The sequence below is a fragment of the Coregonus clupeaformis genome, chromosome 19 (genome assembly GCF_020615455.1).
Source record: "Coregonus clupeaformis isolate EN_2021a chromosome 19, ASM2061545v1, whole genome shotgun sequence".
Taxonomy (NCBI): domain Eukaryota; kingdom Metazoa; phylum Chordata; class Actinopteri; order Salmoniformes; family Salmonidae; genus Coregonus; species Coregonus clupeaformis.
In genome coordinates, this window is record NC_059210.1 from 41,714,444 (window position 1) to 41,735,364 (window position 20,921).

Consider the following 20,921-nt stretch of genomic DNA (forward strand, 5'->3'; position numbering starts at 1 on the left):
TTTAATACATAATCCACAGCATAATTATTAACTCGACCATGCTTAAAGAGATATTCAATGTCTGATTTGTTATTGTTACCTATCTACCAATCACTGCCCTTCATTCTGAGGCTTTCGAAAAGCTCCCTGGTCTTTGTAGTTGAATCTGTGCTTGAAATGCAATACTTAACTGAGGGACCTTACAGAGGTTGTATGTATGGAGGACAGAGGAAAGTGTTAGTCATTCAAAAATCATGTAAATCGTGTCAGAAATATATTTGCGATTTTCACTATCACAATTATCGGCGCAGTTGCTGGCATTGGCACAAAGGGGTTGGGTTTTGATGAGTCTTGGCCCCTCACTGGCCAATCAGAACGTGCTTCATGGTGAAATATGTGGCTTCAAGTTGTGTATTTACAGTATTTCATGTATTGCCTTGGAATCAATTCCAATGTTAGTCCCTTAAAGTTTGTTAAATGGCTTACAGAAACGAAATAACAAAATGTAGACCTATCTTTGCTAAATACATTAACTTGAACCCATTTGCAGTCCACATTGTTCCAAGTAATTACATGGGCTAGGCCTACTGTAAATTGCATTATGGCTGAGCATGGACATGCCAAACATTTTCAATAAGCAAGGTTTAAATTAATTATTAATAAGGCCTGCAAAGAGAATGAATAATTATAATCAAATTCTACAGGCACCATCATTTCTCCCCGTGGGCATGTAATATTAAAAGAACGCAGACTATAGACGGTTTTACTCACATCCAAAACTGGACCTGCTTGGCTAAAATAATGTGGGCCTGCTTACAATGCATGGATAAAAAGGGAATGTCCACCCTGCCCATCTGAGCGCAAGCTAGTTGATATAAGACAGGTAAATTGCCGAACCTCGAGTTAGGGCTGAAAATGCCAGTGCGGCAGTTTTTACATGACAAAATATACATGACAAAATAAAGTGCGTTTGACACTCGCGCCGCCTTAACGGCAGCCGAAAATAGAGGCCTATGTAACTTATTTTACTCCTGAACTAATTTAGGCTTGCCTAAACAAAGGGGCTGAATACTTATGCAACGACTATTTTAGTTATGAATTCTTTATTTTAATAAAAATAAATAAAAGTAGATATAAATCCATTTTAATCCCACTTTGTAACACAATAAAATGTGAAGAAATCCAAGGGGTCTGAATACTTTTGCAAGTCACTGTATGTGGCCACATGGAGAAATAATGTGTTCCCCCTTTGTTTGCACTTTGCAGTGCACCCACCTCGCTGTGATACACACTTTACTTAGGCCTTGGGTGAGTTTGCTTTGCTAAATGCCTGTGGTTTATTCCCAGCTCCCATTGTGTTTGAGAACTATTATGAGGGGGAGCCCTCGACAGACAGCAATGGCGGTGCCTGCTTTGTAGGAGGAGTTATGAAGAGGTTAGAGACACTTATAAATAGTTTTTATTGCACTACAACAATGCATATTTGAAATCATGCAACCATCAAAACAACATCTTTACAATGTGAAACAAAATAAGTTCTGTTTAATTACTTTTAGGTTTTCAAACCTTTTGCAAGGGAACTCAACGGCTGGCTCTAAAACAAACGTCAATGACTGTTCACAGCCACTAGCACCACCTACTGGTATGTATGCTGCAAAAATTACTGTAACTACACTGAACAAAAATATAAATGCAACATGTTAGATGTTGGTCCTGTGTTTCATGAGCTGAAATAAAAGATCCCAGAAATGTTCCATACGCACAAAAAGCTTATTTCACTCAACTGTTGTGCACAAATTTGTTTACATCCCTGTCAGTGAGCATTTCTCTTTTGCCAAGATAATCCATCCACTTGACAGGTGTGGCATATCAAGAAGCTGATTAAACAGCATGATCATTACACAGGTGCACCTTGTGCTGGGGACAATAAAAGGTCACTCTAAAATGTGCAGTTCTGTCACAACACAATGCCACATATGTCTCTTTGAGTGAGCGTGCAATTGGCATAGTGACTGCAGGAATGTCCACCAGAGCTGTTAAAACGTTGTTTTAGAGAATTTTGCACCCAACCGGCCTCACAACCGCAGACCACGTGTAACCATGCCAGCCCAGGACCTCCACATCCGGCTTCTTCAACTGCGGAATCGTCTGAGACCAGCCACCCAGACAGCTGATGAAACAGTGGGTTTGCACAAACGAAGAATTTCAGCTCAAACTGTCAGAAACCGTCTCAGGAAAGCTCATCTGCGTGCTCGTCATCCTCACCAGGGTCTTGACTTGACTGCAGTTTGGCATCGTAACCGACTTCTGCGGGCAAATGCTCACCTTCGATGGCCACTGGCACGCTGGATAAGTGTGCTCTTCACGGATCAATCCCAGTTTCAACTGTACCAGGCAGATGGCAGACAACTTGTATAGCGTCGTGTGGACGAGCAGTTTGCTGATTTACATTTACGTCATTTAGCAGACGCTCTTATCCAGAGCGACTTACAAATTGGTGCATTCACCTTATAGCCAGTGGGATAACCACTTTACAATTTATTTATTTAATTTTGGGGGGGGTAGAAGGATTACTTTATCCTATCCCAGGTATTCCTTAAAGAGGTGGGGTTTCAAGTGTCTCCGGAAGGTGGTGAGTGACTCCGCTGTCCTGGCGTCGTGAGGGAGCTTGTTCCACCATTGGGGTGCCAGAGCAGCGAACAGTTTTGACTGGGCTGAGCGGGAACTGTGCTTCCGCAGAGGTAGGGGGGCCAGCAGGCCAGAGGTGGATGAACGCAATGCCCTCGTTTGGGTGTAGGGACTGATCAGAGCCTGAAGGTACGGAGGTGCCGTTCCCCTCACAGCTCCGTAGGCAAGCACCATGGTCTTGTAGCAGGGGTGACGTGAGAGCACTTGGGGAGGTTGAACACCAGACGGGCTGCGGCATTCTGGATGAGTTGTAGGGGTTTAATGGCACAGGCAGGGAGCCGAGCCAACAGCGAGTTGCAGTAATCCAGACGGGAGATGACAAGTGCCTGGATTAGGACCTGTGCCGCTTCCTGTGTAAGGCAGGGTCGTACTCTCCGAATGTTGTAGAGCATGAACCTACAGGATCGGGTCACCGCCTTGATGTTAGCGGAGAACGACAGGGTGTTGTCCAGGGTCACGCCAAGGCTCTTCGCACTCTGGGAGGAGGACACAACGGAGTTGTCAACCGGGATGGCGAGATCATGGAACGGGCAGTCCTTCCCCGGGAGGAAGAGCAGCTCCGTCTTGCCAAGGTTCAGCTTGAGGTGGTGATCCGTCATCCACACTGATATGTCTGCCAGACATGCAGAGATGCGATTCGCCACCTGGTTATCAGAAGGGGGAAAGGAAAAGATTAGTTGTGTGTCTTCTGCGTAGCAATGATAGGAGAGGCCATGTGAGGATATGACAGAGCCAAGTGACTTGGTGTATAGCGAGAATAGGAGAGGGCCTAGAACTGTGCCCTGGGGGACACCAGTGGTGAGAGCACGTGGTGCGGAGACAGCTTCTCGCCACGCCACTTGGTAGGAGCGACCGGTCAGGTAGGACGCAATCCAAGAGTGAGCCGCGCCGGAGATGCCCAGCTCGGAGAGGGTGGAGAGGAGGATCTGATGGTTCACAGTATCAAAGGCAGCAGACAGGTCTAGAAGGACAAGAGCAGAGGAGAGAGAGTTAGCTTTAGCAGTGCGGAGAGCCTCCGTGACACAGAGAAGAGCAGTCTCAGTTGAATGACCAGTCTTGAAACCTGACTGGTTTGGATCAAGAAGGTCATTCTGAGAGAGATAGCAAGAGAGTTGGCTTAAGCATAAGCTACGGATAACGAACACAATTGCATTTTATCGATGGCAATTTGAATGCAGAGAGATACCGTTTTTGTTAAGGTATATGTGACCAACAGATGCATATCTGTATTCCCAGTCATGTGAAATCCATAGATTAGGGCCTAATTTATTTATTTAAATTGACTGATTTCCTTATATGAAATGTAACTCAATATAATCTTGTTGCATGTTGCGTTTATATTTCTGTTCAATGTAAATACATTAAGTGTGGTACTTTTCAGTGTGTGTAGGACTGTCAATAGAAACAATTTTGTGGACAGGGTAAGGGAGATCATGTTTTTCCACAGTCATTACATTGTTACTTGTCAGGTAAAAACTGAGACTGAGAGGATCACGATGTATGTTATTTTTCTATGCTCCCTCATAACAATGCATTGTGTTGATCTTAAAGGGAAAAGTCTTGTTCCAATCATAATTTGGAAACAGTAATAGCCCATAACTTTATCATGTAGGTTTTCCATCAATTTATTTGACCACCAGGGGGCACAAACATCTGAATTCAGGTCAACTGTCCCTTAACCTAACGTAGCAGGCGATGAAATACGCCTGAGCGGAGTTCCCCCTTCTGTTGTTCAGGGGAAACTAAAATTAGGTTAGAAATACTGTATCCCTGAAATCCAGAAACGTCCGCTTTCTGCCATCGCTGCTAAGGGTGACTGTCCCTTGGCGTAAAAGTATATGTTTGAGCAATATTAAGCAGGGTCTGACATCACATGGGATTACTTTTTCAGTTGTCAATAGAGGTAGTAATGATGTTTCAAACTGCCAGTTGCTTGACCCAATAACTGATTAATCTGCTTGCCTCTATGTGTAATCCTTAGCCGACACATCAGATGGAGTGTACGCCTCCATTCCTGGATTTCAGCGAGTGGAGCCAACCATCTCTGAGAGCAGAGAGGAGTACCAGGCTCTATATGACTATGTGGCTCAGGTCAGAATGCGCTGACACTCTATATGCCTGCATTCAACATATAGGCCTACACTAATAATGAGTGGATTCACGTTTCTGTGACATTTGAACCACAACTTAACTAACCCGGCCTTGTCCTTGTCCATCTCTAGGGTGAGGACGAGCTGTCCATGTTTGCAGGGGAGACGGTTGTGGTCATTGAACAAGATCTGGATGGCTGGTGGACTGTGGAGAGAAACGGCCTGTCAGGACTGGTCCCTGGATCCTATCTGGCCAAAGAATGAACTGTTCTTGGCACAAGTAATAAGGCTGTAGGGCACATAGCATATCCCCACCCCGCATGTCTTAGTTTGACTATTTTCTCTAAGCCTTACAGCGCTGATAATGTTCTCATTCTTGGCTATATGTGTTGTTGAGTGACGTTACTGACCTGAGACCATGGCTTTATCTAATGATGGAGATTATTCACTTATGTATTGTCAAGATGGAAAGACTTGCACTTACCTGTTTTACTTTCCTCTCGAGTCTACAAGCACCACAGTTTGTGGGTCGTTACACAAATAGAGTACATTTTGCTTCCCTATGATATTTTAAGTAGAAATTGTGCAATAATATAGAATTTTAAAAGCCTCCCAGCTAACAATTTTAGGGAGAGAGAACATTTTTGTAATGTTACCTGTAATGTTCCCGTAATGTTTGAGTGTCCAGTTTTCCGTTAGTTAAGGGAATATTCTATCTATGTTAGCATAAACCTTCTGAGAACCTTTTTAGCATGTTTTGGTGTTAGTTAGGAGAACATTCCCTTAATGTCAAACAGAATATACCCAGAACGTGGTTACCACATTCTAAAAATATGCAATGTTAACGTTCTAGATACGTTTCATGAGAACATTCATGTGCCCAGTTTTCTGTGGATTAGGAGAATATTCCATCAACGTCCCACCAAACATTCACAGAACATAAGATATTAATGTTCTAGACACGTTTCATGGGAATGTTGCAAGAAACGTTCACCCCCCAAAAAAAAAAACATTTTTCATTACACATCATGCCTTGTTACTGTTGCCAAGCCAGTCAAGGTCCTGATTGGTGAACCATTAGGAATATCATTAGGAATACTCACACACAGTCCTTTTAACTTACATATTTGTCACACTTTGACAATCATGCTTACATTGTGCATGTTCATTTATACAGTAATTATTATTCAACAGTCCTCACCTGGGATTTGAACTCACAACCACTTGGTTTACGTTACACTGATCTTCCTGCTACGCCACCATGTCCGTGTCATGTATCGGTTAATCTGACTATTCTCATCATGCACTTTGAAGTAAATCTCAGCTCTGTTAAAAGTACATTCAAGAAAACTATTTTATTGATCCTAGTGATTCAGGACTATCATTAAAACAGGTTAACATGCCCCACCCACATTAGACAACTACACAGAAAGCCCTTAAATTGTTGAAATAAGAAAATAAAATCAATTACATTTAAGTCATTTAGCAGATGCTCTTATCCAGAGTGACTAACAGTTACAGTTATTTATTTTTTTCCTATTTTTTTCCCCATACCCCCTGTGGGAAACGAACCCACAACCCTGGCATTGCAAACGCCATGCTCTACCAACTGAGCTACATCCCTGCCGGCCATTCCCTCCCTTACCCTGGACGACGCTGGGCCAATTGTGCGCCGCCCCATGGGTCTCCTGGTCCCGGCTACGACAGAGCCTGGATCAATGATGAGAATAGTCCGATTTAACTGACACCTAACATAGACATGGTGGAGTAGTGGGAAGATCGGAGTACTGTGAACCAAGAGGTTGTGAGTTCAAATCCCAGATGAGGAGTTGAAAGCAGTTTGTGTGTCCCTGACCTTGCCCAACAGACAAAGAGCTACGAATGGATAGTTGGTTTACCAATCAGGGCCTTGATTGGCTCGGCAATAGTCACAAAACGTGATGTGTAACATTTTTTTGGGACCATCAGGCGACGTCGTGACAACTGATACAAAGAAATGTTCCTGCAACGTTCCCATGAAACGTGTCTAGAACATTAATATCTTATGTTCTGAGAACATGGCAATTATATTCTGTGTATGTTTGGTGGTACGTTGGTGTATTCTCCTAACCCATAGAAAACTGGACACATTAATGTTCTTGCAACATTCCCCCTAGAACATTAATATCTTAAATTCTGAGAACATGGTAACCACATTCTGGGTAAGTTCTATTTTACATTAATGGAATGGTCTCTTGGAAACATTCCTTGCACATAACGGGAACATTCCTATGAAAACATTAGTTAATGGCCTACTGAGACTCAAGGGAATGTTCTCTAAAGTAGTTGGAACGTTTGTTGTTAGCTGGGCTGTTATATTAAATGAAGTGCCCCTTTAATATAGACCTCAGATTTTTTATATGAATAAAGACTTGCTAAAGTGCCAAAAATCATAATTTTGACATGTTCCTCGTCATGTTTTTCCGACTTCTAGGAAGATTGTACCAGAAATGTTGTTGTCTGAAGAGATAGCCTTGAATTGTACATCTTATCTCATACAATCGTTGGTTCCTGTAGGTGCTGGGTAGAGATATGAGGAGGAGATGGTCATGACCCCCTCCTCAGACCTTTTGGCAGAACACCCAGAATAAGTTCTATAAATTAAGATAGGAGACAGTGCCAGTCACATGCAGAAACCAACCCTATGAACCATGCCTATGTAGCTTTTTTGTATAGTCGTATAGAAGAGAACTGGTCCTCTGTAGCTCAGCTGGTAGAGCACGGCGCTTGTAACGCCAAGGTAGTGGGTTCGATCCCAGGGACCACCCATACACAAAAATGTATGCACGCATGACTAAGTCGCTTTGGATAAAAGCGTCTGCTAAATGGCATATTATTATTATTATTATAACTAATGGGACTACCCCGGCAGAGCTCCTGACAGACGTGTACTATGGTGCATTAAGTTTGTTGGAACCTCTCCAGCTTGCTGATAATAAAGAATGATTCATTTGAGTTTGACTGAGTCCCTGGTGGTAATTTCCACTACAATTTTGCGTCACGGAAATCAAATCAAATCAAATGTTATTGGTCACATACGTGTTCAGCAGATGTTATTGCGGGTGTAGCAAAATGCTTGTGCTTCTAGCTCCGACAGTGCAGTAATATCTAACAATTTCACAACATATACCCAATACACACAAATCTAAGTAAGAATTAAGAATATATGGACGAGCGGCATGGACTAAGATACAGTAGAATAGTATAGAATACAGTATATACATACATTGAGGGAAAAAAGTATTTGATCCCCTGCTGATTTTGTACGTTTGCCCACTGACAAAGAAATTATCAGTCTATAATTTTAAAGGTAGGTTTATTTGAACAGAGAGACAGAATAACAAAACAAAAATCCAGAAAAACGCATGTCAAAAATGTTATAAATTGATTTGCATTTTAATGAGGGAAATAAGTATTTGACCCCTCTGCAAAACATGACTTAGTACTTGGTGGCAAAACCCTTGTTGGCAATCACAGAGGTCAGACGTTTCTTGTAGTTGGCCACCAGGTTTGCACACATCTCAGGAGGGATTTTGTCCCACTCCTCTTTGCAGATCTTCTCCAAGTCATTAAGGTTTTGAGGCTGACGTTTGGCAACTCGAATCTTCAGCTCCCTCCACAGATTTTCTATGGGATTAAGGTCTGGAGACTGGCTAGGCCACTCCAGGACCTTAATGTGCTTCTTCTTGCGCCACTCCTTTGTTGCCTTGGCCGTGTGTTTTGGGTCATTGTCATGCTGGAATACCCATCCATGACCCATTTTCAATGCCCTGGCTGAGGAAAGGAGGTTCTCACCCAAGATTTGACGGTACATGGCCCCGTCCATCGTCCCTTTGATGCGGTGAAGTTGTCCTGTCCCCTTAGCAGAAAAACACCCCCAAAGCATAATGTTTCCACCTCCATGTTTGACGGTGGGGGATGGTGTTCTTGGGGTCATAGGCAGCATTCCTCCTCCTCCAAACACGGCGAGTTGAGTTGATGCCAAAGAGCTCCATTTTGGTCTCATCTGACCACAACACTTTCACCCAGTTCTCCTCTGAATCATTCAGATGTTCATTGGCAAACTTCAGACGGGCATGTATATGTGCTTTCTTGAGCAGGGGGACCTTGCGGGCGCTGCAGGATTTCAGTCCTTCACGGCGTAGTGTGTTACCAATTGTTTTCTTGGTGACTATGGTCCCAGCTGCCTTGAGATCATTGACAAGATCCTCCCGTGTAGTTCTGGGCTGATTCCTCACCGTTCTCATGATCATTGCAACTCCACGAGGTGAGATCTTGCATGGAGCCCCAGGCCGAGGGAGATTGACAGTTATTTTGTGTTTCTTCCATTTGCGAATAATCGCACCAACTGTTGTCACCTTCTCACCAAGCTGCTTGGCGATGGTCTTGTAGCCCATTCCAGCCTTGTGTAGGTCTACAATCCTGTCCCTGACATCCTTGGAGAGCTCTTTGGTCTTGGCCATGGTGGAGTTTGGAATCTGATTGATTGATTTATTCTGTGGACAGGTGTCTTTTATACAGGTAACAAATTGAGATTAGGTGCACTCCCTTTAAGAGTGTGCTCCTAATCTCAGCTCGTTACCTGTATAAGACACCTGGGAGCCAGAAATCTTTCTGATTGAGAGGGGGTCAAATACTTATTTCCCTCATTAAAATGCAAATCAATTTATAACATTTTTGACATGCGTTTTTCTGGATTTTTTTTGTTGTTATTCTGTCTCTCACTGTTAAAATAAACCTACCATTAAAATTATAGACTGATAATTTCTTTGTCAGTGGGCAAACGTACAAAATCAGCAGGGGATCAAATACTTTTTTCCCTCACTGTAGGTCCTTAAAAAGTTGGTGCTAGCTTATCAGACATTTACATTTTAGTAATTTAGCAGACGCTCTTATCCAGAGCGACTTACAGTTAGCGCATACATTATTTTATCGAACCCACAACCCTGGCGTTGCAAACGCCATGCTCTACCAACTGAGCTACATCAGCTCAATATTCGGTACTAAAAACATTTACTTGGATCTACTTCAAGTTTAGACACAGTTCCACGTAATGGAAACAGATTATTGTTTTAGATGACATTACCTTCTTACTTAAATCACTGGTGTTACCCAACCTATAGAATTAAGTAATAATAACTGGAAATGGTCAAAAATGTATCTTATTCAATTATTCATACCTCTGTCCCAAATGTCCAACTGTGTCCCTTACAGCCTGTTTGAGTTCAGTGAGTCCCACTCACTTTCACTGGCGGCTAATCTATTTGTCCACAGGAAGCTTATCTCTAACCCAAACACCAGATGGTGGCCTCTAATTGAATATCAGTCCCAAGGCTCAATCCCTCTGTTCATCATGTGACCTTGTATAGAAACCTCAGCATCTTCAAATTACTAAAATATGGCATTATTAAAGTGCTATCTGAAAGCCACTAATAACATATTACCATTCACATACTGTCAACACTCATTAAATTTGACATCAACTGATAGATCATGAGTACCATGAATCTTTCCACTTTACCTTCTTTATCAATGTCTGTGTTACTTTCACTAGTCTCCATGTTTCCTTCAACTAGAACCCTCCTACTTTTTCCAGTAGAAAAAACAATTCTCAATCACTACTGCTAATACACACGGATCACTCTCAAACAATGTTCTGCTTTTACCCCTATTGTAAGGTTTAAAAACAAAACAAACATGATAACAATGCCTTCCAATAAGGATAAAGTTTTCATTTGAGTCTCCCCTAACAATGTTACTCTATATATTTATTACCAATTTCTGTTGGATATTCACTTTCTGCTTCACACTTATTAAATGTCTATTATTTTAAGATGAACATATGCGCCGAATTTATAAAATACATCGGCCAATTCAGAAGGGAAGAGAAACATTGGAGGAGTGATCTTGGGAGCTTCCTTTTTAAGGTAGCTCTCGAGACTAGAGTTTCTTTCTGCGATCAACATTTATTATAACTGGGCTAGCACTGCCTTTCAGTCCACTGTAAATGGAGTGCTCTGTCCATAATAAGTCTGGCACCTGAGACAGGATAGACTGGGCCTTAAGTTTAATTAACAAGTCTCTACATGTTCAACATTCATTGGTTCTATTTAACAGGCCATGGGTTTTGTTTCTAAATGTGTTACTGGGGTGGAGGAAATCTCATAAGCGTTTATAGTTTTATTGGTTAGGGGTAAGTCAAGTAACGTACCTTTACCAATATAATATAATATAATATAATATAATATAATAATATGCCATTTAGCAAACGCTTTTATCCAAAGCGACTTACAGTCATGTGTGCATCAATTTTTACGTATGGGTGGTCCCGGGGATCAAACCCACTACCCTGGCGTTACAAGCGCCATGCTCTACCAATTGAGCTACAGAGGACCACAGCTGTCTGTGTGATTACATACAGCCGGGAAAAACTATTGGATATCAGAGCGGCAGTAACTCACCAGAACTACCAGCAATACGACCAGGAATACGACTTCCCTCGAAGCAGATCCTTTGTTCGAACCAGAGGCCGACCCAAAACATCGCCGGTGGAGGAGAGGCACTCGAGGCGGCCTGCTGGTTCGACATAGGAGGTGCGTACACCACCCACCGCTTCTGAGTATATTACTCGCTAATGTTCAGTCTTTGGATTACAAAGTTGATGAGCTCAGGGCAAGGATTTCTTTCCAGAGAGACATCAGGGCCCGTAACTTACTTTGTTTCACGGAAACATGGCTGTCTTGGGATACTCTGTCGGAATCGGTCCAGCCAGAGGGATTCTCAGTTCATCGCGCAGATAGGAATACATATCTCTCCGGGAAGCAGAAGGGCGGAGGTGTGTGTTTCATGATTAACGACTTATGGTGTAATTGTAGTAACATACAGGAACTCAAGTCCTTTTGTTCACCCGACCTAGAATACCTCACAATCAAATGCCGACCGTTATAGCCACGGCCGTTTATATCCCACCTCAAGCCGATACCACGACGGCCCTCAAAGAACTTCACTGGACTTTATGCAAACTGGAAACCACATATCCTGAGGCTGAATTTATTGTAGATGGGTATTTTAACTAAGCAAATTTGAGGACTAGGCTGCCGAAGTTCTATCAACATATCAACTGTAGTACCCGCGCTGCTAAAACACTAGACCACTGTTATTCAAACTTCCATGATGCTTACAAGGCCCTCCCCCGCCCTCCTTTTGGCAAATCTGATCTCGACTCCATTTTGCTTCTCCCTTCCTATAGGCAGAAACTCAAACAGGAAGTACTTGTGCTAAGGACTATTCAACGCTGGTCTGACCAATCGGAATCCATGCTTCAGGATTGTTTTTATCACGTGGACTGGGATATGTTCCGGGTAGCTTGTGAAAATAATTTTGACGAATACACCGATACCGTAACTGTGTATATCAGGAAGTGTATAGGAGATGTTGTACCCAATGTGACTATTAAAACCTACCCTAACCAGAAACCGTGGATAGATGGCAGCATTCGCACAAAACTGAAAGTGCGAACCACCGCATTTAACCATGGCAAGGTGACTAACAGAGTATTTATTCACTCCGCAAGGCAATCAAACAAGCAAAACGTCAGTATAGAAACAAAGTGTAGTCGCAATTCAACGGCGCAGAAACGAGACGTATGTGGCAGGGTCTACAGACAGTCACGGACTACAAAAGGAAAACCAGCCACGTCGCAGAGAGCGATGTCTTTCTTCCAGACAAGCTAAACACCTTCTTTGCCCGCTTTGAGGATAACACAGTGCCACCGACGCAGCCCGCTACCAAGGACTGTGGGCTCTCCTTCTCCGTGGCCGACGTGAGTAAAACATTTAAACGTGTTAACCCTCGCAAGGCTGCCGGCCCAGACTGCATCCCTAGCAGAGTCCTCAGAGCATGTGCAGACCAGCTGGCTGGTGTGTTTATGGACATATTCAATCTCTCCCTATCCCAGTCTGCTGTCCCCACATGCTTCAAGATGGCCACCATTGTTCCTGTACCCAAGAAAGCAAAGGTAACTGAACTAAACGACTATTGCCCCGTAGCACTCACTTCTGTCATCATGAAGTGCTTTGAGAGACTTGTCAAGGATCATTTCACCTCTACCTTACCTGCCACCCTAGACCCACTTCAATTTGCTTACCACCCCAATAGATCTACAAACGACGCAATCGCCATCACTCTGCACACTGCCCTATCCCATCTGGACAAGAAGAATACCTATGTAAGAAGCTGTTCATTGACTATAGCTCAGCATTCAACACCATAGTACCCTCCAAGATCATCATTAAGCTCGAGGCCCTGGGTCTGAACCCCGCCCTGTGCAACTGGGTCCAGGACTTCCTGACGGGCCACCCCCAGGTGGTGAAGGTAGGAAACAACACCTCCATTTCGCTGATCCTCAACACTGGGGCCCCACAAGGGTGCATGCTCAGCCCACTCCTGTACTCCCTGTTCACCCATGACTGCGTGGCCAAGCACGCCTCCAACTCAATCATCAAGTTTGCAGACGACCCAGGCTGTTTGACTCCATTTTTAATATTTAAAAAAACAAAAAACGTTGAATTATTAACTCTAAAATAGCAATCCTTTGATTATGTGTATAGATGTATATTTCAGGAGGTTTCCCACACGAGCAATCTATGCTGTATTATGTAGTTCTATAATTAGTGCACTATAAATGCTTTGGATCACAATTTGGCCTACTAACACAATGTGAACTCTACAGAATGGCTCGACTTTATAGGCTTCATCGCAACTAAATACAATACAATACTTATTTGGAAACCCCACAAGCAGCTGTCCGTTTGTGACTCAAGACAATCACATTACAGTGCAGACTGATCCAACTAGTTGAGGCATCTGGTCATTAAGAGCCTGACTCAAAGTCCCAATCTACAAATACAATTACTGTGTAACTGTTAGCTGATGCATAAGAGAGAAACTCTGCAAGTAGCTAGCTATTTGTAGCTTTAATACAGACAAGGTACAACTGGCCTATGGCACCCCTGTACCCAATTCAAGGATCTAATGACAAGGTTTGTCCCAATACCATATTAAACAAGATTGAGATAACCCGATCATCTGACTCTGTGTTTAACCAAAAGCATGGCTACACAAATCACTTAAAGCCAGGTCTCCCTCCCCCTGGGAAAGAGGTGAACTTTAACCCCTTTCCACAAAAGTGGTTTAGGATGTGACTCCATGGCTCTGCCAATGACAAAAGCTCTCAGACAATTAGTGTTTGAACATCAGGGTGCTTTGTCTGGAGAAAACCATACAGCGCTAATGTCCACACAAGAGAGGCATGGCTATGGTCTTGGTTGTGTGCAGAGAAATGTGAGCATATCTTTGTGAAATATATAAATAAATGAAACTACAGAATCTTCTGGCTGGAATACAGTTTATTTATTTGATAAAGTTCCCCCCCCGGTTTACGTTTCTCTACATGACTACATTTCTTAAAAATCTATTTTAAAACTAGGCCTACACATCATGAGTGTGCTCAACTCCACACAGAAAGTATAACAGAACATTTTAGTAACAGTGCATGTGGATTAATCAAATGCCCACATTTGAGCAAAGCAGATCAGTTAATTTGACTGCACTTTGGTTACTGCCCATTCCTGGTGGGCCGATGCAGTGCCATTGATTTGTATACTGTCTATAGTTCCACTGCTTCTTATCAGAAACAGAATGGTGCTGCTGAAGGGTGAGGTCTGGACAAACAAAGCAGTAGCACAAGGCAACCTCATACACACAGGGAATCTTCAACTCAGCTATTTACATGATAGATTTAAATATTTATAAAATATTCCAAAGCCATACACATATTGCAAACTGACATGAGTAAAGTATTCAGTCCACATTTCAGTAGGTTTATCATCCACAGAGGCCTCATCCTTGTGTACCTCAAAACAACAAGGGGTAAAACTTAAGCGCAACAAATATCATTTGTCAAATATCACAGAGCAACAAATACAGTGAGGGAAAAAAGTATTTGATCCCCTGCTGATTTTGTATGTTTGCCCACTGACAAAGAAATGATCGGTCTATAGTTTTAATGGTAGGTTTATTTGAACAGTGAGAGACAGAATAACAACAAAAAAATCCAGAAAAACACATGTCAAAAATGTTATAAATTGATTTGCATTTTAATGAGGGAAATAAGTATTTGACCCCCTCTCAATCAGAAAGATTTCTGGCTCCCAGGTGTCTTTTATACAGGTAACGAGCTGAGATTAGGAGCACACTCTTAAAGGGAGTGCTCCTAATCTCAGTTTGTTACCTGTATAAAAGACACCTGTCCACAGAAGAAATCAATCAATCAGATTCCAAACTCTCCACCATGGCCAAGACCAAAGAGCTCTCCTAGGATGTCAGGGACAAGATTGTAGACCTACACAAGGCTGGAATGGGCTACAAGACCATCGCCAAGTAGCTTGGTGAGAAGGTGACAACAGTTGGTGCGAATATTCGCAAATGGAAGAAACACAAAATAACTGTCTCCCTCAGCCTGGGGCTCCATGCAAGTTCTCACCTCGTGGAGTTGCAATGATCATGAGAACGGTGAGGAATCAGCCCAGAACTACACGGGAGGATCTTGTCAATGATCTCAAGGCAGCTGGGACCATAGTCACCAAGAAAACAATTGGTAACACACTACGCCGTGAAGGACTGAAATCCTGCAGCGCCCGCAAGATCCCCCTGCTCAAGAAAGCACATATACACGCCCGTCTGAAGTTTGCCAATGAACATCTGAATGATTCAGAGGAGAACTGGGTGAAAGTGTTGTGGTCAGATGAGACCAAAATGGAGCTCTTTGGCATCAACTCAACTCGCCGTGTTTGGAGGAGGAGGAATGCTGCCTATGACCCCAAGAACACCATCCCCACCGTCAAACATGGAGGTGGAAACATTATGCTTTGGGGGTGTTTTTCTGCTAAGGGGACAGGACAACTTCACCGCATCAAAGGGACGATGGACGGGGCCATGTACCATCAAATCTTGGGTGAGAACCTCCTTCCCTCAGCCAGGGCATTGAAAATGGGTTGTGGATGGGTATTCCAGCATGACAATGACCCAAAACACACAGCCAAGGCAACAAAGGAGTGGCTCAAGAAGAAGCACATTAAGGTCCTGGAGTGGCCTAGCCAGTCTCCAGACCTTAATCCCATAGAAAATCTGTGGAGGGAGCTCAAGGTTTGAGTTGCCAAACGTCAGCCTCGAAACCTTAATGACTTGGAGAAGATCTGCAAAGAGGAGTGGGACAAAATCCCTCCTGAGATGTGCAAACCTGGTGGCCAACTACAAGAAACGTCTGACCTCTGTGATTGCCAACAAGGGTTTTGCCACCAAGTACTAAGTAATGTTTTGCAGAGGGGTCAAATACTTATTTCCCTCATTAAAATGCAAATCAATTTATAACATTTTTGACATGCGTTTTTCTGGATTTTTTTGTTGTTATTCTGTCTCTCACTGTTCAAATAAACCTACCATTAAAATTATAGACTGATCATGTCTTTGTCAGTGGGCAAATGTACAAAATCAGCAGGGGATCAAATACTTTTTTCCCCTCACTGTAACAAAAAACCTTGTTTAAATCACCATTTAAGAATCGGCTTGTAGCTTTTTGAAAAAAAGTCAAAAACACCAACTTACATAGCATGTAAATAAATAGGTTTTTCACCACTTCACCCATCACCATTGTGGAGTATGAGCCACTGTGTGAGGAGCTTTTCAACTTACAGAAGAGGAAACCTGAGCTTGGGCAAGCCAGTGAACCATCCCCCACTGACAAAGCCATCAGCCTAGGTGTGTGTTCCTCTTATGCGTAGGTTCCCCCTGTCATGAGAAGCTCGTAGGCAGGGTCACGGCTCCTACGGCACAGCACCACACAGGCACACAGCATCCCAAATACCTAGGAAAGGAAAACATCAGGGGTTGAAGCGTTTTGTCATCCATGTCTTCCATCCATACCTTCCTGAGGATGTCGCCTGTCAGCCTCTGACCTGGACACTATGCTAACTACTCTCCCAGGAAAGGCTGAGCACTGAGCAAGGACACAAAGCTACTACATCAGCAGCAAACAGGGAAGCTTCTGGGTCAAAAGCCTCTAGAATGACTTCAAACCAGAAAATTCACATCCACACACACTCATCAGCCCATAAAATAAGAGAATGTAATGTTGATGAAATGCAGAGGTGACATTAAAAGGAAGCAACTACAGTACATTGATAAACAGCTATTTAAATGTAGACTAGGACCATTTGCTGTCCTGGGGTTTTAAGCTGGGTATCTGTATTGCACTTTGTGACAACTGCTGATGTTGAAAGAGCTATATAAATACATGTGATTGATTTGTATTTAAATAATGAATGACAGCGCTTTAACGCAGCTCTCTGTCATGCAGCTGCCCCCTCATTGTAGTCAAATGAAAGGAATGAAAAGGGGTCAATCTAGCAAATGACATGCCATCTTAATCCACTGACAATTTCCCACGGCCTACAGAATCTGATTATTAACATTTTATAACAAATCAAAGTAACTAATATATCAAGTCAATGTAAATTGGCTTGGGACACCATTTTTCCTTTAGGCTCCATTTAGCCTAGTTTGAGATGACCTTGTGGCTATGCTATTTCCCCTTTTCCAGAAATTCCTAGATGCATTTTCCCTGTCCCCATGAATCAATCCCCTCTAGGCCCTGTCCCTTGAGGCTCTGCTGGAGTGTGGTGGGGGGGTTGACATAATAATGGCATACCCAGGCCCACTCAGCCTCCATAATGAATCACTTCATGAGTCATCATAGGGAGGGGGTCACATGATGGAACAACACATCCCTTAGTTGAACGAAAGAGAGCTGATGGAATTGGTTCTGTACCTGAATTGCAGCGAACGTCAGTGCAGCCCAGATTACATACATCATTATCTCCTTTAGTTTCTTCACAACAAGGGCTTCACATCCCTGGAGACACAAAACAATACATTGTGTAAGAGAATCAATGTGTATGTTATGTATGAGAGCAAAGCATAGGTATGTATTGGACAATCTCTTACCTCTGGATAGAGGTCTCCAGGACGGGCTAGAGAGCCTGTACAGTTGCTGACATTAGGTTTGCAGCAGCTCACTGGAACACTGTTGTTTCGAGACTCATTAAACCAGCGTGTGTTCATCCAGTCTGAGTAAGTGCGAATCCCACAACAGTGGAGCTGCAGGCATGAGAAATGGTGATGGTTAATACTAGATAATTTCAATACAGCTTTAAATAACTTAAAAACTGTTACACAAAACATGAATTGCCCAAGTTACATTATATCTCTCTCACCTGTCTTTGCACGTAGTCAATGGCACGGCTTGAGGCATCTGTGTTTGTGCCATTGTACTCATTGTACACCTTCTGGATGGAGTGATTGACTTCGTCTTCAACCTGTAAACAGGTTCCTGAGATTAGAATGTCCATCTTACACAACCTTATTACCACTTAAGATAGCACTTTTCCCATTCATGGGAAGACTAAATATAAAAATACATATGCTACTATGTTTTCCATAGAGAAAATTGTTAATATTGTGGTTGAAAGAAAAACGTTTCACATAGGAACATATCCAGAGAGTATTGTTATCCTGAACAAAATCTGATTTTCACAAACGTAACCTTGATCAATATGTACTTGACTTACACACCTTTGATCTGTAAATATAACCAAGAACCACCACTGCCACTTCCGTCACAAACACCAGGAGGAGAATGATGACAAACTGTGGCGAAAAGAGGAAGAATTAAACATAAGAAACTCCTGAAAATACAAAGGGAGAGGATTTTAAGATCTCTAGCATTCATAAGGAATAAAATGCACATTTAAATCAATAAAACTGTAATGAAGGATTATCCAACATGATACAAAACAACATAAGCTCTCTGTAGCCTGAACTAGGTTATGTATTTAGTAATCAGTCTTCTGGCCAACAGGATTACTGAGGGAGTACTGAGCCCAGTTTGAATGCTGTAGAAGTAGGTGATAAGGCAACATTCACTGCAGGGCTCTACAGTGCAACCATTTTACTTGCATAAGCGGCCAAATATTTTGCTGTGCGACCTGGAATGTTTATTTAGGCGCACCAGTGTGCTAAAAAACAAACAAAAAATATACTTTTTGCAATGATTACTTCACCGTACCGCAGCCCCTGAGTGCCATGGGGAATACACTGAGCGCAGAGTCATGACCGGCATGCTTGCACCATTACTACAAAGAAAACGGCTTGTTACCTCATATTTTTCATTGTGCTCCTAAATTTCTTTGTGTGATCCTACATTTTTCAACTTAGGTGCACACGTGCTCCCTGTAAAAAACATCTGCATAGAGCCCTGCACTGACCGTTGCAAGCCCACAGTGGCTTTCTCGTATTGTGGCACAGCATCCAATAAGACCGATGATGAAAAGGAGGCCTCCAACTGCAATTATGGACACAGCAGGGATAAGGGTGTACACATCCTCAAAGAAGTGGTCGTAGTCATCATAGGTGATGAACACGTAGGCTCCAACATAGCACAAAATCCCTGCTGCTGCCTGTATGATGGGGGGGAGAGAGTATTAATAACACAAAAAAGCATATTAAAAAAAAGAAAAAGGTTAAAATGAGTATCGCCTCTCTGATGGTCCCTCAGAGGTTGTTAGGCCTAAATAATCAGAGGCCAATCTTTAGCGTGCTATGGGCTAAGGATGGGCCAAAAGGCATGTTTGTCTGACACAAAAGCATACAACTATTAAAACCATCCCATTGTCATTATAATAACTCAATCCTTCAATTGGAATTATTTGATTGCTCACTAACTGGCGAAGACCAATACAAAGACCATTGTGTTTATTGATCTCTCAAACCTCATTTCCTAACATATGGAAGTTTAGAAAAAGAGCTGCCAACAAACACTTTATGTTGAGGACCCACTTACAGTATGGTTATCAGGCTACAGTATCATTTTATGGGAAGGGGCATTAAACAAATTTTTTTTTTTAAACAGGGTTAGACTCCAGGCAGTGCCTTTCGTCCTGGGACAAAGGGGGCACAAAAGCCCAGCATGAAACTCCCTGATTCTAGCCGCAGTAGCCAAAGCAACCAGACAAAGAAAGACAGAGAAGGAAAGGAAATGTTCAGCTAGCTAACGTTAGTTAAATATAAAAGGGATAGCAACATGACTGCAATAACATTGCATTTTGTAGTAACCCAAAGGCCCAAATTCTCAAACAGTATATTTAAGATAAAGATAGACAAACAGTCACATGGCCTAGGTTGCCTTGAATGGTAGTAACTAGCAGGTTGCTAGCAAATGTGCTGCGTATAATGTTGTGGTTGAGATTTTGCGCACTCGAACGAAACAGTTGTCGTTTTAACTTACCCAAAAAATTAGGTTCAGAAAGACCAGCACCGTCTTTGATGAGGTAATACCACACTGCCCCATGTTTAAAACAGGTATTTTCTATTATTATAGTAAAAACGTATTCGTGAATTAGCTGGCTATGTCCTCTTGCGTTTGCAATCCATCACCGACTGGAGTGGACTCTCTCTCACACAAACCGGAGCACTAGCACCACAGAAACCAACCAGCTGTAGGTCATGTGACCCGATGAGCTTGTCATCCTTGCAGTGTGTATAATAACACAGATTAATCATTATATTGACCAGATACTCAAGTGGCAGCTCTAACAATAGAGTACCACAGTATGATACCCATAAAACCTAGCGGTCAAACAAGGAAATTGTTCCAATTGTTTTTCCACCCTTCATTTTTAACACTTAAAATAAGGGCTGTGCTTTGTGTAGGCTTACTCTACTGTGACGTTTTGATAACCATGTAAATCTCTCTAGGACAAGGTGACTTTAATCAATATATTCACCTTTATTTACCCCCAATAATGAAACGCTAATTAGCTGCTAATGTGGCGATCATAAAGAACTACAAATGCCATGGTGATCTGGATGAGCATGCCAAATCTAGGCAAAGGTAATAATCTCTGGATTAACTATCTAATTTAAATTGACACAATATCTGTTAGCAAAGGTGTCAGCTAGAGATGATGTGTAGGAGTTTGCAGGGATTTGTAGTCTTGCATGATGTCTACT

General features: G+C 42.5%; 2 protein-coding genes across 7 annotated transcripts in view; one reads left to right on the forward strand and one right to left on the reverse strand.

Annotated features, from left to right (window-relative positions):
* LOC121531913 (proline-serine-threonine phosphatase-interacting protein 1) overlaps window positions 1-5,725 on the forward strand; it is a 22,249-nt gene extending 16,524 nt beyond the window's left edge. For all 4 annotated transcript variants that reach the window (XM_041837468.1, XM_041837471.1, XM_041837467.2 and 1 more), the window contains 4 exons: window positions 1,327-1,414; window positions 1,536-1,621; window positions 4,649-4,758; window positions 4,890-5,725. In XM_041837468.1, the coding sequence (XP_041693402.1) occupies window positions 1,327-1,414; window positions 1,536-1,621; window positions 4,649-4,758; window positions 4,890-5,021 (416 nt within the window). In that variant the 3' untranslated portion in view covers window positions 5,022-5,725. The remainder of the gene's footprint in view (window positions 1-1,326; window positions 1,415-1,535; window positions 1,622-4,648; window positions 4,759-4,889) is intronic.
* Window positions 3,590-20,531, reverse strand: LOC121531914 (tetraspanin-3). Of its 3 annotated transcripts, XR_005994215.2 has the most exons (9): window positions 20,197-20,531; window positions 19,178-19,369; window positions 18,486-18,560; window positions 18,128-18,229; window positions 17,859-18,011; window positions 17,683-17,766; window positions 16,548-16,719; window positions 4,864-4,962; window positions 3,590-3,628 (listed from the first exon to the last, which is right to left on the reverse strand). XR_005994215.2 is itself a non-coding variant. In XM_041837472.2 (7 exons), the coding sequence occupies exons 1-7, from the start codon at window positions 20,257-20,259 to the stop codon at window positions 16,627-16,629; spliced, it is 762 nt and encodes a 253-aa protein (XP_041693406.1). In that variant the 5' UTR covers window positions 20,260-20,530; the 3' UTR covers window positions 16,312-16,626. The 3 variants fall into 3 exon arrangements, 1 of the variants encoding a protein (XP_041693406.1); XR_005994216.2 differs by lacking the exon at window positions 4,864-4,962 and having other exon boundaries at window positions 3,611-3,628; XM_041837472.2 differs by lacking the exons at window positions 3,590-3,628; window positions 4,864-4,962 and having other exon boundaries at window positions 16,312-16,719; window positions 20,197-20,530.
* Window positions 20,532-20,921: the final 390 nt, after the last annotated feature.